The 24,177-nt window shown below is 36.9% G+C and overlaps 1 protein-coding gene across 4 annotated transcripts in view; it reads left to right on the top strand.

Annotated features, from left to right (window-relative positions):
* TRIO (trio Rho guanine nucleotide exchange factor) overlaps positions 1–24,177 on the top strand; it is a 292,427-nt gene that overhangs the window by 170,403 nt on the left and 97,847 nt on the right. For all 4 annotated transcript variants that reach the window (XM_081950510.1, XM_081950507.1, XM_081950508.1 and 1 more), the window contains 12 exons: positions 1,465–1,634; positions 2,069–2,243; positions 4,439–4,634; positions 6,452–6,618; positions 8,839–8,958; positions 10,748–10,939; positions 11,972–12,121; positions 16,243–16,357; positions 16,471–16,586; positions 18,259–18,381; positions 23,179–23,373; positions 23,528–23,643. In XM_081950510.1, coding sequence (XP_081806636.1) covers positions 1,465–1,634; positions 2,069–2,243; positions 4,439–4,634; positions 6,452–6,618; positions 8,839–8,958; positions 10,748–10,939; positions 11,972–12,121; positions 16,243–16,357; positions 16,471–16,586; positions 18,259–18,381; positions 23,179–23,373; positions 23,528–23,643 — 1,835 coding nt within the window. The remainder of the gene's footprint in view (positions 1–1,464; positions 1,635–2,068; positions 2,244–4,438; positions 4,635–6,451; positions 6,619–8,838; positions 8,959–10,747; positions 10,940–11,971; positions 12,122–16,242; positions 16,358–16,470; positions 16,587–18,258; positions 18,382–23,178; positions 23,374–23,527; positions 23,644–24,177) is intronic.

Genomic DNA, 24,177 nt, shown 5'->3' on the forward strand with positions numbered 1-24,177 from the left:
TTTTGTTGTATAGGCTTAAGTCATTTTGGAAAGAATTGATTCTCAAAACCTGGATTGATTTACCGATTGATTTGTATGCATTTGTGTTAGAGAGATAACATAGAGAATTGCTTTCTACTATTTTCTATTTAATAGTAATTGCATTCGCTATTCTAACTCTGGGAGAGAAATCCTGGAGCTGCTGTTTTCTAGCAACCAAGCAGCAGGAGGGACTTCTGTCCTGATCAAGTAGGATTAAAAATTCAAATATTGATATTCAAATATCAGAACTATATGTCGTAGTATTAACTCATTCAGCAGTAAGAGGATTTTTTGCTGGGGTTTTTTTTTTTGCCATCTGTCATGCAATGGCTTATAAAATATAGACAGGGCGCAGGGAAGTAGATGGAACAGTATTGGTATTCTGTTCATGTAGTTCCTGCTGCTGACCGAGATGGTCTCTGAGTGGATGTTGGCAGGTCTCTTCTCTCTTCTACAATTGATAAACTAACTGAAGCCTATAATTAACTTGAATCTACGATACAGACACAAGTAACCTTTTCAGCTTAACTGCTGCAACATGTACAGTGGGCTCTTTTGTGTGTAGTCTAGCAGTCTTATTTGGTACAGAATTCAGGAGTAATTGCCTTAGTTCATTGTTTTTAAAGATATACATATACTGTATATATAGCAAGATCCAGTCTGGAAATCATCTGAGGAAGTTTGTCTGCAATTGCCAAGGTCTTGTCTCACAGAGTCTTCAAGATTAACTCTGAATGTAACTTCCTTCCCCTATTCTTTCAGGTGTCTACTGCTGAGTTGTGGCCTTATTTTTTCTTCTTGACATTCATAAAGATCTAAAACAGACCTTTTCCAGAACAAGTTTTGTTTTATTTATTATTATCATTTTGAATCTCTAGTTTGAACTTACTGCAGATCATAAAGAGAGTTTAGTGATCACCAGTATATGGTTAATATAATTAAATAGCAATGCGTATTTATTTAATACCTTAGAAAATGCAGACAATCTTGTATCTACTATTTCTTTAGCTACCATTTAAGAAGGGCCCTTCAAGTTCAAAGGTGCATGCAGTATATCATCTTATTTCCTACCTTGACCTACTGCAGGAAGTTTGCAAGTAGGTTTTGATGTCAGCAACCTCTTCCTTCCTCCCTGCAGTCCTCAGAAACTAGGGATACATGCTTCCCAACATGAAGACATAGGGTAGAGTTATGAAATAGTGTAACAACACTGCAAGAAAAGGCCAAGTTTGTCGTCCTTATGATGCACATGGGGGAAATGGGAGCTAAGATGTAGCTAGAGCATTACACAAACTTTGGCAGAATCATATGAATTCTGAGCAACTAATCTTTGCATATCATAACCAGTTTTCTTGCAAGTATGATTCAGGAAAGGGGCTGAAGGAGAGACGAACCAAATCTAACAGTCGACTTTTTTTCATAATTATATTTTCTGTCCTGCAGCTCTGGACATGGCTGGAAGAGCTGCAGAAGGAATTGCTGGATGATGTCTATGCTGAATCTGTGGAAGCTGTGCAGGAGCTGATCAAAAGGTTTGGCCAGCAGCAACAGACCACTCTGCAAGTTACAGTGAATGTTATCAAGGAAGGCGAGGATCTAATACAGCAGCTGAGGTAGGAGGATGTGGCCTTCTGTGGAAATATCAACTTTGCATTGTCCTCTTCTTTTCCTTCCAGAACCTACTGCACTTTTCAGGCTAAGAGTTTCTCTGCCCCCTTTCCCTCTCATTGCTGGCAGGGTCAAGGAAAATGCCATAGCACAGATCTACTACATTGTGCAGAAAGGAAGGAGCTCACATTGGTCTATTTCAAACCATGTTCCTTGCAACCTATAATTGCAGCCTAATTCTTGGTAAAGAAAAAAATGCAGCTTAGTTAATTGTTAATTATAAGGCAGTTTGTGTAGCCAATATTGCTAGCTCAAAGCATTGTGTTGGTGAAAGAATACGCTTTGGACACGTGTCATCAAAGATCGAAGAGATTAGTCTCTATGCACGTACTTATATTTCAGGTTCTGTTTTTATATGCCTGTTCTCTGTGTTATATAGGGATTCGGCTATCTCAAGCAACAAGACACCTCATAACAGCTCCATCAATCACATTGAGACAGTCCTTCAGCAGCTGGATGAGGCCCAATCCCAGATGGAGGAGCTCTTCCAGGAGCGCAAAATAAAGCTGGAGCTCTTTTTGCAGTTGCGGATCTTTGAGAGAGATGCCATTGATGTGAGTCTGCAGTCCATATTGCACTGCATTTAATATTTCCTTTTTCTGACGGGGTTTGGGCTGGTGTGAAAACAGCCATTTCCCTTCAAGATGAGAAAACTTTGATGCTATTAGTTTTCCTCATTTTTCTTCATTAAATCTCCCAAAGTCAGTAAGTCAAGGTGCTTTCAGGTAATAATGTAAATAGTCCCCCATCACCCCCCAAAAAAGTTTGCCTATTTCATTTGGATAAGGTAAATAATGAAGATGCTATTGGAATAAATAATTGTACCTGTTGTAGTAAAAATATATATAGTACAAATATTTTCTGTAGATTGCCTTCTAAGTTTTGGGTAGCTTGTTTCTTTTTATATTTAATTTTAGATATCTCAATAAATATTAATAGTCCTTGCTTTTAATACAAGCACCTTAATACTGTGTTCTTATAAAAGCTTCCCAAACCAGCTTGAAGATTTAGAATAGAAGAGAAAAAATAGAATAGAAATAAAATATTTTTTCTTTAAAACTGGTATTTAGGAGGAAACTGACAATTTGAAGCATCTCAAGCATTTTCTTGGGATAGAATTGTTATAAATACTAGGATATTATGGCTTTAAAAAGAGGTCAAACATTAAGAACCTAACAAGACAGAAGTATAATAGTCATCATAGTTACATTTTTTAAAAATTCAGGACACATTAACATGTATTTTTGTGGGTTTTTGGTTTTCCTCCAGCACCTATCCACTGATGGTGAATTTGATAAGGTAGATAATCTTATCTTTTGTGCATCATAGTTAGAAGGGAGTTTTGTATAGGCCCCAGCTGAGAAAAATGAACAATCCCATTTGACATCAAGTCACGTGAAGTGTTAATACCACTTTATAATGCTTTGGTAAGGCCACATTTGGAATATTGCATCCAGTTTTGGTCACCAGGATGTAAAAAGATGTTGAGACTCTAGAACAGTGGTAGTCAACCTGGTCCCTACCGCCCACTAGTGGGCGTTCCAGCTTTCATGGTGGGCGGTACGGGTTTTGTCCTATACTGAAGCACTTTCCTTTTTAAAATTTAATTGACTTCCCTACTTTATAAATCACCATTACTGTGGAACCGGTGGGCGGTTAGAAAATTTTACTACTAACAGAGATACAAAAGTGGGCGGTAGGTATAAAAAGGTTGACTACCCCTGCTCTAGAAAGAGTGCAGAAAAGAGCAACAAAGATGATTAGGGGAATGGAGGCTAAAACATATGAAGAATGGTTGCAGGAACTGGGTATGTCTAATTTAATGAAAAGAATGGAGTAGGGGAGACATGATAGCAGTGTTCCGATATCTCAGAGGTTGCCACAAATAAGAGGGAGTCAAACTATTCTCCAAAGAACCTGATGGTAGAAGCTATGGGTAGAAACTAATCAAGGAGAGAAGCAACGTAGAACTGAGGAGAAATTTCCTGGTAGTTAGCACAATTAATCAGTGGAACAGCTTGCCTCCAGAAGTTGTGAATGCTCCAACACTGGAAGTTTTAAAGAAGATGTTGGATAACCATTTGTCTGAAGTAGTAAAGGGTTTCCTGTTTAAAGAGGATTGGACTAGAAGACCTCCAAGGTCCCTTCCAACCCTGTTATTCTATTTTAGTAACAACAATCTGCCTGTGGTTTATTTTGAGTTCATATCTTGAAATTGTTGGATTCTTCTTGTCCCTAAGTATTATGCCATATATTAAATATCTAAAACACGGGTGTCAAACTCATGGGACATTTTTCCCATTCACACATTTGGGGCGGGCGTGGCTGCATGACGTATCCTGCCCACAGACCCCCACTTTGACACCCCTGATCAGAAGCTTCTCAATGAGCTATTAGCTCAATTCACAATAATGGAGTTCCCATGAAGCACAATATACTTATAAAATTCTACCAGAGAATCTTTTTACAGAGCCTCTTGTGTAATAATGGTCTCCCAGACTACAGTTTCCATTATCTTCCAAGACATCTGCACAGCACTGGAATGCAAACTCTATGACAGAGTACAATGTCACCTACTAGTTTCTTATTATTTCTTGCTTAGTCATCATGGTATATGAAGATAAAGCTTTTTCTTGGAGAGTCCACATATATTTTACCAAATGTTCAGTCTTTTCTAAGACTATTTCTCTTCCTTTTGAAATCTCAGAACTTATAGTTGCTATTTTATGACTTATTTTCTTTTCCTTAGATCATTTCAGACTTAGAATCTTGGAATGATGAACTATCTCAACAAATGAATGATTTCGACACTGAGGATCTTACAATAGCTGAACAAAGACTTCAGCACCATGCAGACAAAGCACTAACCATGAATAACCTGACTTTTGATGTCATCCACCAAGGACAAGATCTTCTACAGTATGTCAATGAAGTTCAGGCTTCTGGTAAGATGGGTTTGCCCCACTTCAACCAGGTTAATGGATTTATTGAGATTACCTAGGCTGACTTCATGAGAATCATTGATTTTTAATCTTATTGTACCCCCTGAAAGAAATAGAATGTGTCAGGTATTTTGCTTTTGGAAGGGAAAAGGTTTTTTTATTAAGGTTGGTATAAAATAAATTTTACTGAAAATTAATAAATATTACAGTTTTTAAAATAAGCAGCTATATAATCATTTTTCAGTTTCTGTTTCATCCATGTTATCTTAAATAAATAACAAAAAAGTTAACTCTGCCTTGCCAAATCTGCTTGAGATTCTGCAAATTACAATGAATAGAACAAAATTGGGAAGATGTGATAGATAATTCTGAAGCTGAGGATTATAGAAGAGCATCCAGTGCTCATACTCATATCACTGTATATTACATTGGGTTTGTGTTTGCATATGCAATGCAAAATAGCAACTCCTTAGGCTGTTTCTGTATGTTTCATGTTATGGAAATATACTGTAAGTAGGAATAAATATCTAATGAAAGTGTGTTGAAAATATATAGTGATATGTGTAAGGATAAGCAAACTCACAACTTCGTGTGTGAAATTATATGGAGCTGGATATGAACCATATCCTATTCCCATCATATAGGTTATTATTATTAGTGTTTCTGATGTGGAGACTATGATTTGGAGACTTTGATGTGGAGACTAATGTTTGCTTTATATGACGCTGTTTGTAATGGAATGCCAGTTACACAGTGACTGAAAACTGCAGAACAAAAGATTGTGGCATTATTGGCTTGTAATGTAAAGTATAGGCAAATCACAAATCAAGAGGGAAAAATAAGTTTTGATAAAATGCAATAAAATTAAGATTTGCATTGTATGTCTCTTCTGAGCAACTATAATGTATAAACTATTCTTAACCATGGAGGAGGGGTGAGAAGGGGTGGAGGGAGGAGGAGGGGTGTTCAGTGGGGTTTGATTATTGAAAATCAACAAGGCAATCAATTTTGCTGTGTAGTTGATGAACTATTTTAATTTGGAATAGGAGCAGAACAGAATAGAATATTGGCCAAGTGTAATTGGACACACAAGGAATTTGTCTCTGGTGCATAAGCTCTCAGTGTACATACAGACAACAAAGTAATATAATCATAAGATACCAATAGGAGAAGGTAGTAGAAAAAAATGAGAAGGATAATACAGTCCTACTACATAGGTAAAAAATATCCTGAGACATAAGACAGTACTGTGGTACATGGGAATTTGGCATGTTAAAAGAGTATGACATCTTAAAGATAAACTTAGATTCAGTTTCTCAACCCATTCTACTTTTGACTGCAACAAGCACAACATGATTTTGATGCTATTAAAAGGAACAGAATTGTTTTTCGAGTTCTGATGAGTCTGCTTTTTGTTTTAAAAAGTCCTTCTCTTTACCACTTCATCCCAAGTGGATATGCAGACATCTTATAACATATGGGCTAATACCTGCTCTTATCAAACTCACCTAGTCCAGTGCTCTCCGAATGAATTGGAATGTAATTTACCCAAAATTTCCATCTAACCATGACAAGGCTTTGAATTATTGGAGTAGTAAATTAGCAGTAATTGTTTGAGGATGACTGCTTTAACACTCATTGGTAGGCCCATCTACACATAGATAATGGGTGGACTGGTTGAGAAGTTTATATGCATGCAATTAAAAAAGTTTTTACAATTGCAGAATTAAAATCGGCTGTGGATCCTTTAATAGGTCATGTATGTGAGTTTTAGTGACGTGTACCACATGGGAAGTTATAACTTATGGGTGTGGTTATAGGTGTTGAACTGCTCTGTGACAGAGATGTGGACATGGCAACTCGGGTGCAAGACCTGTTGGAATTCCTCCATGAGAAACAGCAGGAGCTGGACCTGGCAGCAGAACAACATCGGAAACATTTGGAACAATGTGTGCAGCTGCGCCATCTGCAGGCTGAAGTTAAGCAGGTATAAGAAAACTGTAGTTCTTAATCTCTCTATTCCATGTCCATCCGTTGGCATAAACAGAACTGGCAGTCAACCCAAATCATTATTTATGCAATCATATTAATCTGTTATCAGAATTGATAGACATGTCTAGCAGTTCATTTGAATTCCTGTCAAAATTACCTTGAACGGTCAGCCAATTTCTCTTTGTCCCCATTTCCCAAATCCCAGTTTTTTTGAAGAAACAACTAGCATATACTTGTGAAGAATAAATGGTACGATCCAAAAGGAGAAATGCAGCAAGGCTCCATTGTAGTATCTATTCAGTGATATGAATCTCCCATGGTTCAACATCCATTTTTATGGATAAGTGAAATGTTCCAAGGAAGACAAAGAAAAAAAAGATATCCAGAAGATGTTTCAAGTAGAGTTGCAGTCACCAGGAAAAGACTGCAAAAGCAAGCCAAATCTCCCTCCACTTTTACAGAGATGTCTTTGCAGAGAGATGGAAAGGCAGAGGATATATGACATTCCACTTTTTTGCTTGGCTTAAAAGCTGAATTGGGGGGGGGGGGGGTAGGTGGTTAATTATTTGTTAGTCTTGTCATCCAGGTCATGGTTGTCTGAAAGGTGCTTTTTTCAGGAGGCAACTGGACTTCCTTGTTTTTCTTTGAAGACGCTTCACTTCTCATCCAAAAAGCTTCTTCAGCTCTGACTGAGTGGTGGGGAATGGAAGGATTTATATTCCTTGCAGACAGCTGGTCATTTGCATTCTTTTGAGAGAGTCGTTGAGGCCACTGGAAGGTTTATTTGTGTCATCGGGGTCACCTGAATAGTGCAAATGTGTGTGGAGCCTTCTTGGCTACAGGATATATTCTGCCCTATGTCCCTTCACTGTTGAAGACAGGCATAGGCTGTTGTGTATAGCTAAGGGTCTGTGGAGATTCTCAGACATCCAGGTCATAGTTGTCAAAAAAGTGCTTTTTCAGGAGGCAACTTGACTGTCTTGTTTTTCTTTGAAGAGATTAGTAACCATCTGGGATGAAAATATTTTTTTATTTTTAACCAAAGAGGGAAGACATGTTAGTATTTTCATTCTAAGTTAGAAAAGTCTTCATAACGCAGCAGGTGCTTGATCAGATATAGTAGAATAAATTGTGTTTGCTGTGTTACTTTTCTGTGGCATTCAGCGCGTGGTTTATTCAGTTTCTCTGCCAGATAGGCTGCCCTTGAACTCTGACACATAAAAAACTTAACAGAATTAAAATAGGAATGATAAGAATGTGTTGAGACTGCTGTTGCTATTTTAGAAAGTATACAGTACATAAATGCAAATGTTTGAATATTTATATTCTAATGCTTTACTCTGAGCTCAATATCTGATAAACAAGGTGAATTTGTTTAACCATGTTGCAGTTACATCTTCTTTTAAATTATGAATATCTTCAGTATAGTCAACAGAAAAGACATTTTAGGGCATGAAGATGGACGGATTTCTTCACCACGGGATCTATCAACTTACTTGCTTTTAATGCATATCTTCTAAGCACCTATCTACAATTAGTATTTTGTTTTGATAAAAATTATGCAATGCCATTTTGATCTAATAATATAGAAAATAAATTATAAGAAGATGGATTTATTTGGTGAAAATGAAAAAACGTAGTTGTGGCTGTTATTGCAAAATGATAATTTCTCTAGCATTTGCACATAATTCTAGGTGTCCCCTTCTGTCAGGTGAAAGCTTGGCAAATCTAGCCAAGTCTTTTCATTCCCTTTCTTGAATTTGTGTTACCCTTCCTGATACTCAGAACATTTAATCATGTTAGACGTTCATAACATCTAATCATCATTACTTTTATATAAGGAACGCTTCAGAATCCTGATTTACAAACTTTAAACATAATGGTAAGGTAGGTTTCAAAAAGTAGGTTGGAAGGGGCAATAGTACCATCTAGTCAGCCCAGTGTCCCGAATTTTAGAAAAGTTACCAAAAGAGATGAAAATTAAAATAATTCCTCACCAGTCCCCATCCAATATGAAACATATCTACCATCTTTAAAGCTTCTTTTTTTGAAAAATATAGTACGTTTTTATTTGTTGAGTGTTTTAAATGGTATTCCCCTGCCTCTGGGACTGTTTATTGATAGAAAATGGATAATACTAATTTAAAATTTGATTGTGCTGCTGAAATGTAGAAGAGAAACTTCTATATTGTTCCTGTCTTGCATTTTGTTTTAGGTATTGGGCTGGATCCGAAATGGAGAGTCCATGTTAAATGCGGGCCTAATTACAGCTAGTTCACTACAGGAGGCTGAGCAGCTGCAGCGTGAACATGAGCAGTTCCAGCATGCAATAGAGGTAACAGTATTTTTTTTTCATATTAAATTTCATTTTGGAGTCTGTGTAAAGGCAACTTTTGAAATATGGGCTTAAAAGTATATATTTATTCATATTTAATATATTTCTAGGTGCACCACTTTAATTTGTTGTATTTTAATACGGACTGTACACCGCCCCGAGTCCCTTTCGGGAGAGGGGGCGGTATATAAACGCTAATAATAAATAAATAAAAATAAAATAAATATGCTAGATTCTATCTAAACAGATTCCTGCCTCCCACATGAGCAGTTGATCCAGAGGCAAAATTATCCCCTGTGATTGATTTTTCATAAATCTGCCACGGCCTGCATTTTCTGCATAAGGAGCAATAGCCATCAATCATCTATACAGCTGCTAGGGCATATTCACATGTAAAGAAATTGTTTTGTTGCATTTGCTCATACTTGCTACAAAGGGTACATTATCTTTTCTCGCCAAATATGAGAAATAGGATTTGAAATCATTAGATAGAGGGGCCTCTGCTTTGCTTCTCCAGCTGTGCCTGCTTGAAATGCTGTCAGCAAGTGCAGAAAAATATCAAGTTAGATGGCACAACTATGGTGCAACATCTTAAAATTAATTGACAAGGTCACTAATAATCAACTGCACTAGGCTAAAATTATCTTCACTTCTGTAGTATTGGATATTTCTACGTTATAATTTCATTTTTGATGTATTTCCCAAGTTTATGTTACCATGGTAGCGTAGTATGCATAGCTGAATCCCATATCATGGAAATAGAACTAATATGGAAGCAAATTCACCAGTGTTTCTTCAGCAAGAAGCTGGTAGTGCTGATATACTTGCAAATTGATGTGAGTTGGATCATCCCATAAATCAAACATTTAACCATGTTTTTGAATCAGGGATGAGTGTTCATGCTCCTTGATATAAGTAATAGAGGAATTCTAATATCATTCCTAATTCTTTAGGAATAAGATCTGTCTTTGTTCTGTCTCTGTAAGTTCCATAACCTCTTCATCCCTGTCTTGGGTTGAGGGACATATTGGAATGAAGAACAGGAAAGCATATTTATGCTGTGAAACTTCCTCTCCATTCTATTCTCTATATGTGGGCAATGGTATATGAGAAAGACTTTGAGAGATGGGTTACAGAAGGTACAGAAGGGACTTTCTCTGGCACCTCCAACTGTAAAGGAGATAGCCAGAAATTTGTACTTTCAAACTTGCCAGATTCTGTTAATGTAGTCTTATAATAAAGTACAATTAGCTCATCTGGTCTTGCATACGCACACTGCTTTGTAATCTAAATAAAGAAAGGGAGCATACTTGGTCATCCCATGTGATTGGGGAATGTGTTGAAATGTACTCATCCAGTCAATCTGTGAGTAGAGAAACTATCTCTAATTGTTTATCTCAGTTTTTGTTAAGCTTTGCCCATGATAAGGAAGGTACAGCAGAAGAGCAGAATTTTATTAAAATAGGTTAATAGTAAGCTGTATGTGTCTGCCTGATGCTTATTTATTTACTAGAGTTATATGCCACTTTTATCTGTACAATTGAAGGCAACATACATAACATTCCTTCCTCCTGTTTTCTCCACAACAATAACTCTGTGAGGTAGATTGAGCTGACTGGCTCAAAGTCATCCATCTGGCTTCCAGGCCTAAGGGAGACCTGGAATAAATGATCACCTAGTTCCCCGATAAAATTGAGACATGATAGAACTGACATAAGCCTGTTTTGAAAATGCTGATAATACTGTGTGTTTATGAACCTAATGGTGTATTTTATTTACATTTCATCAGAAAACTCACCAGAGTGCCCTCCAAGTACAGCAGAAAGCTGAAGCAATGCTGCAGGCTAATCATTATGACATGGACATGATCAGGGATTGTGCTGAGAAGGTGGCCTCCCATTGGCAACAGCTGATGCTCAAGATGGAAGATCGGCTCAAACTTGTGAATGCCTCCGTGGCTTTTTACAAAACATCAGAGCAGGTAGGTTTGTGCAGATATTTGTTTAGTCCAGTAATGTAACAGTTTTAAACGTCTTAAACTATTGTAAAAGTTTCTTACACAGTATCATGGCTGCCATTCTGCTAACCAAGCATCACAAGCTGACAGCCTGACATTAGCAACGGGAGGTGGGGGGAGAAAGGATTGCAATGTAGGGAGAAATTATGTGAGAAACACTAGACAGCCCAAGGCCACTCATTGGAATGCAGAGCTAGAAAGCAACTGAGGGTCTATTAACCAAACAATATACAAGCACCCAGTTGGACATTAAATGATAATGGGGATGGCCAAGGAAAAGGGAAAGCTAATTTTATTGTTTTACACACCAAAACACCAGATTCAACTTTGCTACTTCTATAACCATTTAAGCCTTAGTAAAATATACTCCTACTAAAACAATGGGCCAGGAGTCTTCCTTTGCTACAAGACTGAGTGGGTTAGTTGACACACAGATTCCCAGCTGAAATGAATTGCACTTACAGAATCAGTCCATTTGCTTTACTTCCATACTTTGGCAACCAGAGGTACCATGGTCTCAGCCAGGAGCAGAGTCTAATTGATCTTAGCCAAGTCCAACAATGTTATGTCATGTAATAATATGTATTAATCAGAGTTAATTCTTTTTTTAAATAGAATATTATTGAAGATTTTGATATGAATAAAAGATAAACATGAAAACATATATAAAGAAAAGTTAGGTAAAAGATAAAAGAAAAATTGTAAGGGACAGACAGTACAAGTAAAGAAAGAAAAGAGAAAGATAATTAAAGAAGTGACTTCCAATCTTTATAGCAGTTAAAAACAAGCTAATTATCCCTCCATCTTCTCTGAGATTATATTACTTCTGTATGCTTATTTATGCATACCATGAATTGGATAAGTTGCACATATCAAATATGTAGGGCTGATCAAATGCTTGTGATTTTTAAAGAAGCTGGAAAACCAAGTTGTGATCGTTGGTTGTGTAGAAATGATCACTTTTCCTTCATCATTCCTCAACCTGTTGGCTGATAGGTATGCAGTGTGCTGGAAAGTTTGGAGCAAGAGTACAAGAGAGAAGAAGACTGGTGTGGAGGTGCTGATAAACTGGGCCCCAACTCTGAAACAGACCATGTGACTCCAATGATTAGCAAACACCTTGAACAAAAGGAGGCCTTCTTGAAGGTAATGGTGACAGTTCCAGTGTACATTTCTCCCATATTTTATTAGGCATAATTCTTGCACATCCAGAGCCGAATGAAGGATCATTGGCCTTGTGTGCTCAGTATCAAGTACTCTTCTGAAAAATACCTTTTGGTCAAAGGCAGGGCTGTCAAACTCGTGGCCCATGGCCGGATGCATCACATGCTGACCACGCCCACGCCCAGTTTAGCGAAGTGGGGGAAAGTCCTGATATGTCACATGACGCCACCGTGACAACGTGAGTTTGATACCCCTGGTCAAAGGGATAGGCACAGCATACAACTGCAGCTGTTCTTCTGAGCAGTTTTCTAGTACAGTTTTATACATGTGTGCTGAATTACTTAGACTGGGAACAACTACTTGTTTTTAATTGAGGAAAGAGCAGGAAAAATGAGGATTGAAAATTGGAAAGATTACAGAATAAGAAAGGAAGAGAGAGTCTTGTTTGGAAATGGAAAAATAATTTTTAGTTGTCTTAGCCCTTCGTGGCAAGAATATACCTGTTACTTGGCAGCTTAGAAAAAACATACATACCAACAAACAAAGCATTGGTGTTAGGCTTGATAAAATTAACTTCATGTAAGCCAATGTAACTTTTCTCTCCTTCCTCTCTTGGTGATAAATATTAATACTTAACGCATAAATATGAAAACAACATTGTTTGAGAAATACTACAGGAAAAGAGGATCTAGGAAGGTAACTGAAGAAAAGGAGTAGGAAGCTGTGGTTTTTCAGAACACCATGTCAAAACTGTTAGTTAATTGGACTAGAAAACTGAAGAAATTAGGAAAGCATGGGGACATTATGTTGCTTAGCTACCCATTTAATACAAAATCTTATTTATTTTAATGTTACTAAAATGACCAGACGAGCATGTTTCAAATGCTTGGCAAAATAAACTATAAATGTAAACGTACTATTTGGAAATAGAATGGCTTGTTTCAGGTTCACAGCAGATTTCCTGTTTTATGCATATCCCTAGCTCTACCCAATAATTAATGCAATAATATATAGCTGATAAATTGGAAAACTTATTTATTATAACAATATCTGGAGGCTCATTTTATTAAATGCTAATTTTATTAGATATATTTATATTGGACAGGGCCTCAATATCTCATATGATGCTGTAAGTCCATGTTTCTTAGACTTTGTTCTATTGCAAATGGTGTTTCACAAACAATTTATAGCTGTGCAGTGGGCATGCAGCTTATCCCAAGCACACAACCTGAAGTGGTGCCTACTTCCCTGCCATGACTTGGTAGTGTCCATATTTCCCTGTCAAACCATACCTGTCTGGGTACTGCTGTAGTTTTACAGATAATTGCCACAAGTCTGCAGCTCCTGCTGTCAGCACTGCTACATACCATGCATGAGTTTGCCTTTTGCAACCCAGTTTAATCTACACAGCTAGCTTGTTATGGATGGTCCTTATAAGCTTGGGGACAGTAATGCAAGACTGAGGAACTGTTACAAGTGAACATTCTTTTCCACCTGTCAATCCACCTAACTGTCAGAGAACTCGGTCACCTTCTCACTGCTGCTATGGCTTCTGGCATGAACAGACAGTCTGAAGCAGCACCCTCCAGGTAGAACATCTGGTACTTTTTTAGGTGATTCAGCCAAGTAAGTACCTGTGATGAGATGGCTCCTTTTAGTATGATTTAGCCAGGTAGGTATCTACTATGAGAAGAAGTGATTTGGGCAGCTGAAAATGACAGCAGAAGGACTGTGTCTCAGCTGTGGCTCAAAGCTGCAGAAAGTAGGTTGAAAAAAAGACTTTGCAACTACTGTCACATTGGTTTGGTTAATCTTCCAGAAAAACCTTTATTTTAACTACCTACAGTCCTTTAGTTATTTAAAAAACATTTTGAATTATCTTTACGAGAAATGATAGCATCGCACAAAACCAGACTGATCTTTAAAAAGTTAAACAGATCCAAACTGGTTAGTTTATGGATGGGAAACCACTGGAGAATTTTTTAAAAATCAATAAGAAGGCAGTGACAGAGCCTACTTTTAAATAGAGGTTCCTAATTAAAAATATTAGTTCTGTAGTGTATCATTTGTGCCATAGTTTTGAATGGCTAAGGAAACACTGCACAAAATAATAGCTGGCTCTATATAAAAGATTTCAAAAAGGAATAACAAAAGAATCTTTTATTTTGACAAGAGTTTATGAGTTAGAATCCAGTTAAATCAGAAATACTGTTTGTTGTAAGGTACCCAAAGGTGTTGAGAGTTGTGTGGCATACACATTTAATATAGCTATTTTTATTCTTTAGTAGAATGGAGGATAAGAACCTTCAGGTCTGACAGTTAAGCAGAGTCGTTAAATTCAACTGTCACCATCATTCTCTCCTTTTAAAAATAAACTTTCTGCTAGAATTCGTTATTTAGATCCACAGAATCTATGTACCAATTCTGAGTATAGATCTAACATTAGATTTGAGTAAGAAGTATCTTTGCACATCTTTGTTGATATAATGGAGGTGAATTAGCACATTCAATATGCCTGTAGAGAATCTCTGAGAAGAAACAAAATGTACTAAAATTATTAAGAAAGCAATAACTATGAAGTTGGTCACAATTTCAGCAGCTGCTCTTTTGTGTATAAAAGAGACACAGTAGAGGACATCAAATATTTGAACTGTTTTTTTCAGAAGAGTATTAAAAAGATTACTCAAAAATGACTCATATCAAACTCTTATCCTGGATGATTACAACTTGCTTACTTCGGTATGTTCCATAGATGTCAGTCAATTCTTATTGGTGATTTTAGTTTGAAAAGATTAATTTTGATTCTGTTTTAACTGGCTATATATGTCATCTTGGCACTTAAATTATTTAGTTTGACTACGTTAAAATATTTTTTAATGTTTTTATGGTTTTGTTCCTCTATGCTGATGTTTCCTAACCTTCAGAGGTGTCGATCTCTAATCCCAGAATTTCTCAGCCAGTCTGACCATTACAGAGAATTCAGGGATGTAAAATCTATTCATCTGGAAGTTGCCATGATAGGGAAACACTGTTCTGTGCAATGAATTCTGAATCTTCTGTATTAGTATTCTTAGTATTCTTGCTATTTAGAAACTGACCCATTTGGAATAATAAGCCTCTCCCGCTCCCTTCCTCCCTCCCCCCCTCTCTTCCCTGTCTGTGTCTTGTATGCTGTAGCCAATGTATTAATGTTCTCTTGGTACCTGACTGGCAAATTGTGGATGTTAGCAAAAATATGTCTAATAAGAAAGCCAGTATGGTCTAGTGCAGGTGGACCATAGTAACATCCACAATGAAACTCAAGGCCCATGGGCTGAATCCAGCCCATGGGGTGCTTAGATTTGGCTTGCAGGGCTGCCCTGGAAACAGCGAAGGACTGTCCCATGGTCCCTTTGCCATTGAAAATGGAGCTCTTAAGGGTCACACATGGCCCTCCTGGGCTCCGTTTTTGGCTGCGATGGCCTCCTGATGCCCTCTGCCAGTGAAAACAGAGCTTGTGGGGGCCGTGCACAGCCCTGCCGGGCTCCAGTTTCGCTGGCAGAGGGCTTCAGGAGGCTGTCACAGGCAAAAACAGAGCCTGGGAGGGCCATGTGCAACCATTATGAAGAGTGCTAGCAAAACAAATTACTAGCAAAAGTGGCATTTGATCACACAAGTGATGTCGAACTGCCCCCCCCCCCCCCAAGGTCAAACACAACCCTGATGCGGCCCTCAGTGAAATCAAGTTTGATACCCCTGGTCTAGTGGTTAAGGCATCAGGCTATAAAGAGAAAGATGATGAGTTCATGTCCTGCCTTAACCATGAAACCAGCTCGGTGATTTTGGGCTAGTCACTCGCTCTCTTGACCAACCCACCTGATGTTGTTGTTGTGGAGAAAATAGGACAAGGAAAGTGTGTTGGATTTGTTTGCGCCTTGAGTTATTTGTCAAAATAATAAAGGCAGTATGCAAACAAAGACATAAGCATGCAATGCTGTTATAAAGCTGTTTTGCTTCAACAGTCCATTGATTGCTTAAATAAATATTTTCTCAATGATTCAGAATAATGATGTCTGCATTATTTTTATCCTTTTCGGTTGATGCATCTGTCTTGCCCTTTGTAGGCTTGCACATTGGCTCGGAGAAATGCAGATGTGTTCCTGAAATACCTGCACAGAAATAGTGTAAATATGCCAGGGATGGTGACTCACATCAAGGCTCCTGAACAGCAGGTCAAAAGTGAGTTTGGGTCTTTTACTAATATTAGCAAACACTTTGTATGTTTATTGTTATAAGTGCTTAAATTATACATTTGTGCATAATATGTCCTTTAATAATTTCTCACCTGGCAGATATCCTGAATGAACTTTTCCAGAGAGAAAATCGTGTCCTACACTACTGGACAATGAGAAAACGACGGCTTGACCAATGTCAGCAATATGTAGTCTTTGAAAGAAGTGCTAAACAGGTCAGGGACTGTCTTTATTGATATAGTTGAGTTGGGATGTTCATATATCTTAGCACTCTTCCTCCAGCTGTCATTCAAAAATAACCAACAAAACATTATGTCACTATGATTTTTTTGAAATACGTCTTCCCCCCCAACCCCAACATCTTCCTCCCAGATTCCTTGTCAAGAAAAGTGAAAGCTTAGGGAATACCATATAAGCATTCTGTGCAACAAAAAACAACAACAGAAAATCAGCAGACCTCCTTCCATTCTATAGATTCATAGCAATATTAGAGATTCAATCACAGATCAATCACACACACACAGCCATCCTTCCCTCCTGCATAAAAATGCAGGATTGTTTACCTCTATCTATGTATTGGAAAACAAAGAGATGACTTTTAACAATTTTAGAGTGAGCCAGCTTGGTATTGGTTATGGCATCAGATTAGAAATTGGGAGATAATAAAATCAAGTCCCACCTTAGACTTGAAGCCAGTTGAGTGGCTTTGGGCCAGTTAGATTCCCTCTCAGCCACATGAAGAAGACAAAGGCAAGCCGCCTTTGAAATCTTGCCAAGAAAGCTGCAAGGATTGTGCTGGCAAGTGTTATGAATTAATATTGCCTTGAAAACATCCCCCCGCCCAATGCCCACAAAAAATAGGAGAATGAAGAAAACAGATGGAGTGGTCAGTGTTTCAAACAGGGATAGTAATTGGTTTTCTCATACATTAAGAGCTGTAGCATTGAGATTATAGTAGTGTCTCTTGCGGGTATCTTCAGACTAAGTCATATTGGAGAATTCTTTTGGGATAATCACGAACAAGATATAATAGAAGAAAGAAAAAGACTTTTGGGGGAATATGTGCAGGTAATCCTCAATTTAGCACCGATAATTTAGTGACCATTCAAATTTATGACCGACCCCAAAAAGGGACAACTTAGCTGCATTTTTGGTCATTTGCAATGTCATGTGATCAAATGACCTTGTTTTATGATGGTTTTGCCAAAACCCAGTGTTTACTTCCAATTTTCAGCAAAATCACACCCGTATGAAACAAAGTGTTTGCACTTATGACCTCCTCATTCACTTAACTAGTGTCACAAAAAATGTAACATTGGGTTGGTTTTTATGACCATCATGACATTTTGACCATAATGGGCAGACTTCAGTCATCAGTCAGCTAGGTAGAATATTGCTGTGCTTATTGAGAATTTATCAACTAATGAACAATTGTTGATTTCAGTGATTATTTTTTGTACAAATCACTTTCCGGTTACTTATATTGCACTTCAGTTACACTGTAATTTGTGTTCGGCTGCTTTTCTGTATATTAGTATATTCTGTTTTGGTTTGGCATCACAACTAATGGAATTGGCTGTTCACTGAGCATTTTGTAAAGATTAATATCTCATCTTTTATGTTGGGGAGGGGGGTGCGGCATAACAGCCCTAAAGGTATTTACTTAGAAGTAAACTTGGTTGAGATAATTACAATATTTTCTCTTGAGAAAAAATACTTCAGACTGTGACAAAAATATAATTTGAATATTTTTGAATGATGCAAGGGAGAAAAAGGACAAGACAAAAAAAAACCAGAATTTGAATAAATAATCTGTTGTTGGGAAATGGTCAGGTTGCTTCTCCTAGAAGAAGTTATTTAATTTTTCTTCTTCAATTGTCTTCTTAGGCTCTTGAATGGATCCATGATAATGGAGAGTTTTATTTATCCACACACACTTCCACTGGCTCTAGTATCCAGCATACTCAAGAGCTCTTGAAAGAACATGAAGAATTCCAGATAACTGCAAAGGTAAATGTAATACTGTAGATATTTAGGTTTTCTGTCATATCACTGTATCTTGAAAAAGATACCAATTTGGCCCCAGTTTGGAAAAAGTGGGTTAAATCCATCTCCCATGCCATATGGTGATTCTGCAAACCTTACTATTCGTGATCTAATGTGTTGCATTTGGGATCTATTATCTTTGTAGGAGATTGTAGGAGATTAGCATTTATAGTTTGTACCAAGTCTATAAAATACTTGCATTTACTCCTCTTCCAATGTTTGTCACGGTATGTTGAATTAAATATGTATAAATATACAGGTACAATTTCAACAACTTCATGGTGAAAACTCCCTGATCTTTTAGTAAGATTAATGATATTAAAGTGAATATTATAATGAAATTTATGTGTATTTCAGGAGAATTTCACTGTCAAGTTTCATTGTCTTTTATATAGATAAATAGGTTAATCAAAAATGTGTTAGGAAAGCTAAAGCCCCTAGAGTATTTTTTGGGCAAATTGCATTTACCTTGTGAAGATGATGAGTTTAATCTACCATTGAGCCTTTATCCTTACATTTATATGCTTCTGGGATGAGACTTACATTGATTTCCTCTTTGCGCCTATTTGTAAAGCAGTTGTGTAAAACGTTTTAAATCTTAGTTGAAATTATGACAACTTAAATCAGGATTTTTGTTTCCTGCTTTGTTAAGCATATTTGGTAATTGAGAAATATTATTTGGCACATGAGAAGTTGTTATTGTGGTATAATTCAAATCTGAAAATAATGGAGAAGATATGTTACTGAAGTGCATAAGCATTGTATGGTCTACATAGAATAACAGAGTTAGAAGGGACCTTGGAAGTCATCTAGTCCATCCCCTGCTTCAGCAGGAAACCTTATACTATTTCAGACAAATGGCTGTCCAGTATCTTCTTGAAAGCCTCCAGTGATGGGGCACCCACAACTTCAAAAGGCAAGCTATTGCACTGGTTTCTCAATCAAAATTTTCTGTTACAAAATGTGAAATTTGACATTAGGATTTAAAAATGAAAATAATTTAACAGAAATTATTATTTTGGTTGATTACCCTTAAAGTATGTTTTAAATGGGGTGGACGTTAAATCTCTCGTGTTGATGATGTAAGAAAGTTGAAGTTTCTTTATTCCTCTAGATTTTGTCTTCTGTGATATAGCTTTATTTTGGTTTCAAGTTAATATACATGTTAACATAATTTGGGGAAGAAATATTAGATTTAAGGGTCTCAGTGGGATGCTGAATTATATTTCTAAAAGATAGGATTTGTCAGAGATTTGGTTTTACCAGGCTTGGGGTGTACCAAAGAGGATAATCCTACCTTACTAGAAAGTGCATAAGTGGATATGAGTTTGTTATCTATTTTTGAAAAGTGCTCTAAAAATGAGAAGACACATTACTTTATGATTCAGGTTTGATAACAATCTCAATGACTGAAATAATTCCATGTAGATCTTTATATTTATATGGATATTTTCTTTTCCATTCCAATTGCTGGAGTTTGGGTTTTGTTTTGTTTTTCCAATTAAGTTCATTTAACCACTATAATTTATTTAAGGTTTTTAAAATTGTATTTGCATTATTCAGTGCATACTATTTTCTCTTGTATTGTACTATTTTAGCAATTTAGAAAATTGATAGGTATTGGCCTGCTTGGATCATAGTTTCTAATTATTATAAGCTTTGGGGGCTTGAAAATATCAGTATTTTTAACTCATGCATACCTAAAAGTTAAAAAAAATGGAATGCCTAAAAATCCTTTTCTTATGGCTAAAATAAAATACACGTTTGGTTTTAATACCATGGCATTCCAAAATATATATTTAATTATTGAACAGCAGTACTGAAACGATGTCAGCGAAATATTAGTAACATGCCTGAAGAATTCTGTAATCCAAGTGAAAATCATCTGCCTTTTTCTACTACTTTGTGAAGCTGCTGGTAGAATCTTATATGTCCCAATTTGTTTATCATTGGTCAGTATTAAATTACTCTATACACAAATGAGAATAATAATAATAATGTTCACTTAATGATTTTGAGAAAGTATATGCAGGTGAATATGCTTAAATTATGGAAAGTTCTAGATAAATTTAGTTTTGAATGATGGCTGCTCAGTGGCAGGAAGAGTAATACATAAAAGTAAAGTAAAGCACAAGTGAGCATTAAAGAATGTTCAGCTAATATATAACACCAAAGTCAAAATATGTGATTTCCACTTGGTACGTTTGTTGTGATATTCGTTGGTGATTGGTTAAAATTGTGAACACATATGTATTTTCATATATGAATAATGCCTATGACAACCTGGATGATTTGCAGCAAATTTTAGATAGAAGAAGGATAATGGATCTGAAAATTGATGTTTTAGAGACCAGAGTTATTGTGATTGATAGAGAAAATAGATGGAGAGATTTTAAGTTTAATAAATGTTAGCAGAACGATGTTGGGTAGTATATACAGTATGTTGTAAAGAATGAATATTTGTTTAAAAAGTCACCAATTATGAAATATTAATACGTTAAGAAAAAAACCACAAAAGTAAATTGAATGCAGTAGAGGTGATATTTTTAAGTGTATGTGCTAAAATAAGAAAAGAAAGGGTCCAAAATGTATGGGTTTTAATTGCATATTGATTAAATGTCCACATTGAATTAATGAGATGATTTATGAAGGTGGGGAATGGGTCTAGAGGAAAATCAAAGAGAGAGAAATTTTGAATTAACTGGAACAGATGAGATCTTGAAAAAGAGAAAAAAGATTTTAAAGAACAAAAGATGGTATATGAAATTATGGTTCATTGCACAGTCAGCTAGATGTTGAGCTGGATTTGGTAATTTTGTCTGCCTATTGAGACCTTACCGAGGATCTAGGATGGCGATATGTGGATCTCAGATGGTGTTACAGATATTGTTGCAGGATGAAAGCTGTTCCAAGTAAAGCTGTCTTTTGCAATTGACTGGTAGTGAATTTGTCAATGCCAATAGTGTTCAAGTGGTACTGCAGTTGTTTTGGGATTACACCCAAATAGGTGCCTTACCTATTACTATTGGTACTATCTCTGTTTTCTTTTGCCATAGTCATTCTATTTCTATTTGCAAGTCTTTTAACTTTGTTATCTATTAATATTAACTAAATCTGTATGTCACTTGACTGACAATAACAATGAGTCTCATAACAATCAAACAAAAAAAGTACCCAAAAAATCAATAAAAATAAAGATAAAAGATAGAAATTTGTTGAAAAAGGGGGTCTCACTGTTCTTTGCTAAAGGCCACGGTAAAGAGCCAGGTCTTCACAGTCTTCATGGCTCTTCTAAATAACAGCAGAGTGGTAACTACCCAGATCTCTGGAGAAACCATGTTCCAGAGGGTAGAGAATCAAGCTTCCAAGGTTCAGAACCCAAAGCCTGCCGGTATGGTAGAAGCAAGAACGATTGGTAAATACAGAAAAGCATGTATATGCACAGAGAACGTTGGTGTTGTAAAACTAGTGTTAGCTATGCTTCCTTTTCTTTTTTTATCTCATGCATTTCATTTCTTCCGTTTATTGCTTTTTACTGTTTTTCTACATCTGCAGAAGAGAGTCCCACGCTCTAAGCCAGGGGTATCAAATTTGATTTCATTGAGGGCTGCATCAGGGTTGTGTTTGACCTGGGGGGGGGCATGACCAGGGAGCATGGCCAGCTCTACAGCACTCGTGTCGGGAGCACTTGTGGTGGCCAAGTGCTAAGGCAGGACTTATCTCAGACCCCCTCTTTCATTATAATCTCCCTCATCCCTTTCTTCCTTCCTTCTCCTTTCTTCTTTTTCTTTCCTTGCTTTTTCCTTTCCTTCCTTCCTGTCTTTCCTTCTTTTTCTTTGTCTTTCCTTTTCTGCAAAAAGGGAACATTTCTCCTTTTATTTTGTTTTAGTTTGTTTTGCTAGCCCTCTGCCAGCGAAAATGGAGATGGGGGAGGGGAGCGTGTTCCCCCCTGGCCCCATTTTCAGCGACAACAACTTCTTGCAGCCCTCTACCAGCGAAAATGGAGCTTGGGAGGGAGGGGGCATTTTTGCTGGCAGAGGGCTGCAGGAGACACTTCCAGCTGAAAACAGAGCCTGGGAGGGTGGCACATGGGCCTTGAGTTTGACACCCCTTCTCTAAGCGGAATGCTCAGGGCACTTTTATAATAAAATGAAATAAATGTGGAAGACCCCTGCCTCCTATAAGTAGATCAGACTTTTATCAGCCTAATACTAATCAGATTTCCTTTCTGCTAGCATTCATCTGATCGTCAATCCCATTTAGAGTGATACATCCCAACAGAATCTGTGACACAATCTTTTTACACCCATTCTGTAGGGGACAATAGGACTGTTAATGTTACATTACTCTTTTAATACTATATACATTACCAAACTCTCTGCTACTATAAAGACTGGAACTTCTTGAGTTCTTTATCAATAACATGTGGTATTATAAATTAGGTTTTTAACATGATGAGGCATATTTCCCCAAACTCGTGTTTTCTTGATGGTTAGACAATCCCCAGACCCAGTAGTAGTGCCAATGCATGAGGCTATCCTAAATTAATTCTGTCTTCAGGTCCTTACTTTGCAGAACCCTAAAAGCTAGAAATGTAAAAAATGTTATAATGATCCTGATAATTCTGTTCAAGTACCAAAAAGCTGTTAGCATGGAAACAGAATATTATCTTCTATTTATAGCATGAAAAGGCTGTTATTCATTAGAGGCACTGAATGTCCACTCTTCTTACTGCCTTCCCATCTTTCGTGTATCCTATAGCAAACCAAAGAGCGGGTGAAGTTGTTGATACAGCTAGCTGATGGCTTTTGTGAAAAGGGGCATGCCCATGCAGCAGAGATTAAAAAATGTGTCACAGCAGTGGACAAGCGATACAGAGACTTCTCTCTGCGTATGGAAAAATACAGGACCTCTTTAGAGAAAGCTCTAGGAATTTCTTCAGATTCCAATAAATCGGTGAGTGTTGAATTTTTAATTTTAATTTTGTCTTGAAGTAATATGGAATGACTTAATCTGGCTGCTAGAGTTTCTATCTAGATAGAACCCCTTTTTGTGTTGGTTTCTCCTTCTCTGCACTAATTTTGATGTCATCTTCCCTTCCTTAATTCAGAGCAAAAGCTTGCAACTGGATATAATCCCAGCCAGTCTCCCTGGGTCAGAGGTGAAGCTGAGAGATGCTGCTCATGAACTTAATGAGGAAAAGAGGAAGTCTGCCCGCAGGAAAGAGTAAATCATTTGTCTCCTCCTAGCATAATGCATGTTTATCCATGCTTTGGACGTGTGTAATTTTTATCTATTTAGTTAGGATGTTGTGCATTCATAGCCCCAGCCAACATATCATTAATATGTCACCAAAACATTCTTTTTTACATTTATGTAAATTTTGTACATTAAATAATGAAGGGGAAACGTAACACATGGTAGTCTTGGTCCATGTCAAACTGTACAATATGTCATGTTTTCCTCCCTCCCCCCACTGCTTTTTCCATTTGTCCATTTCCACTTCTCAGCAATGACCTTATATGTTAAAAAGAAAAATGACAATATGAATTTTAAATTGTGCATTGCTATTTGATAAGTCTGAGGCAAGGCATTTTAAAATAGGCTGATCTCTTGAACGTCCAAAAAATGAATCTAGAGGTTTTTTTTTCTAAGATTCAACAACAAATAAGAATCAGCAAATGCACCCTTCCTTTAATGACCATTTTATTCAGTATTTTTATTGCTTCCTTTAGCCATTACTTAAAGCAAAGATTAAAT

Source organism: Natrix helvetica (assembly GCF_964273705.1).
Source record: "Natrix helvetica genome assembly, chromosome: 4".
Classification (NCBI taxonomy): domain Eukaryota; kingdom Metazoa; phylum Chordata; class Lepidosauria; order Squamata; family Natricidae; genus Natrix; species Natrix helvetica.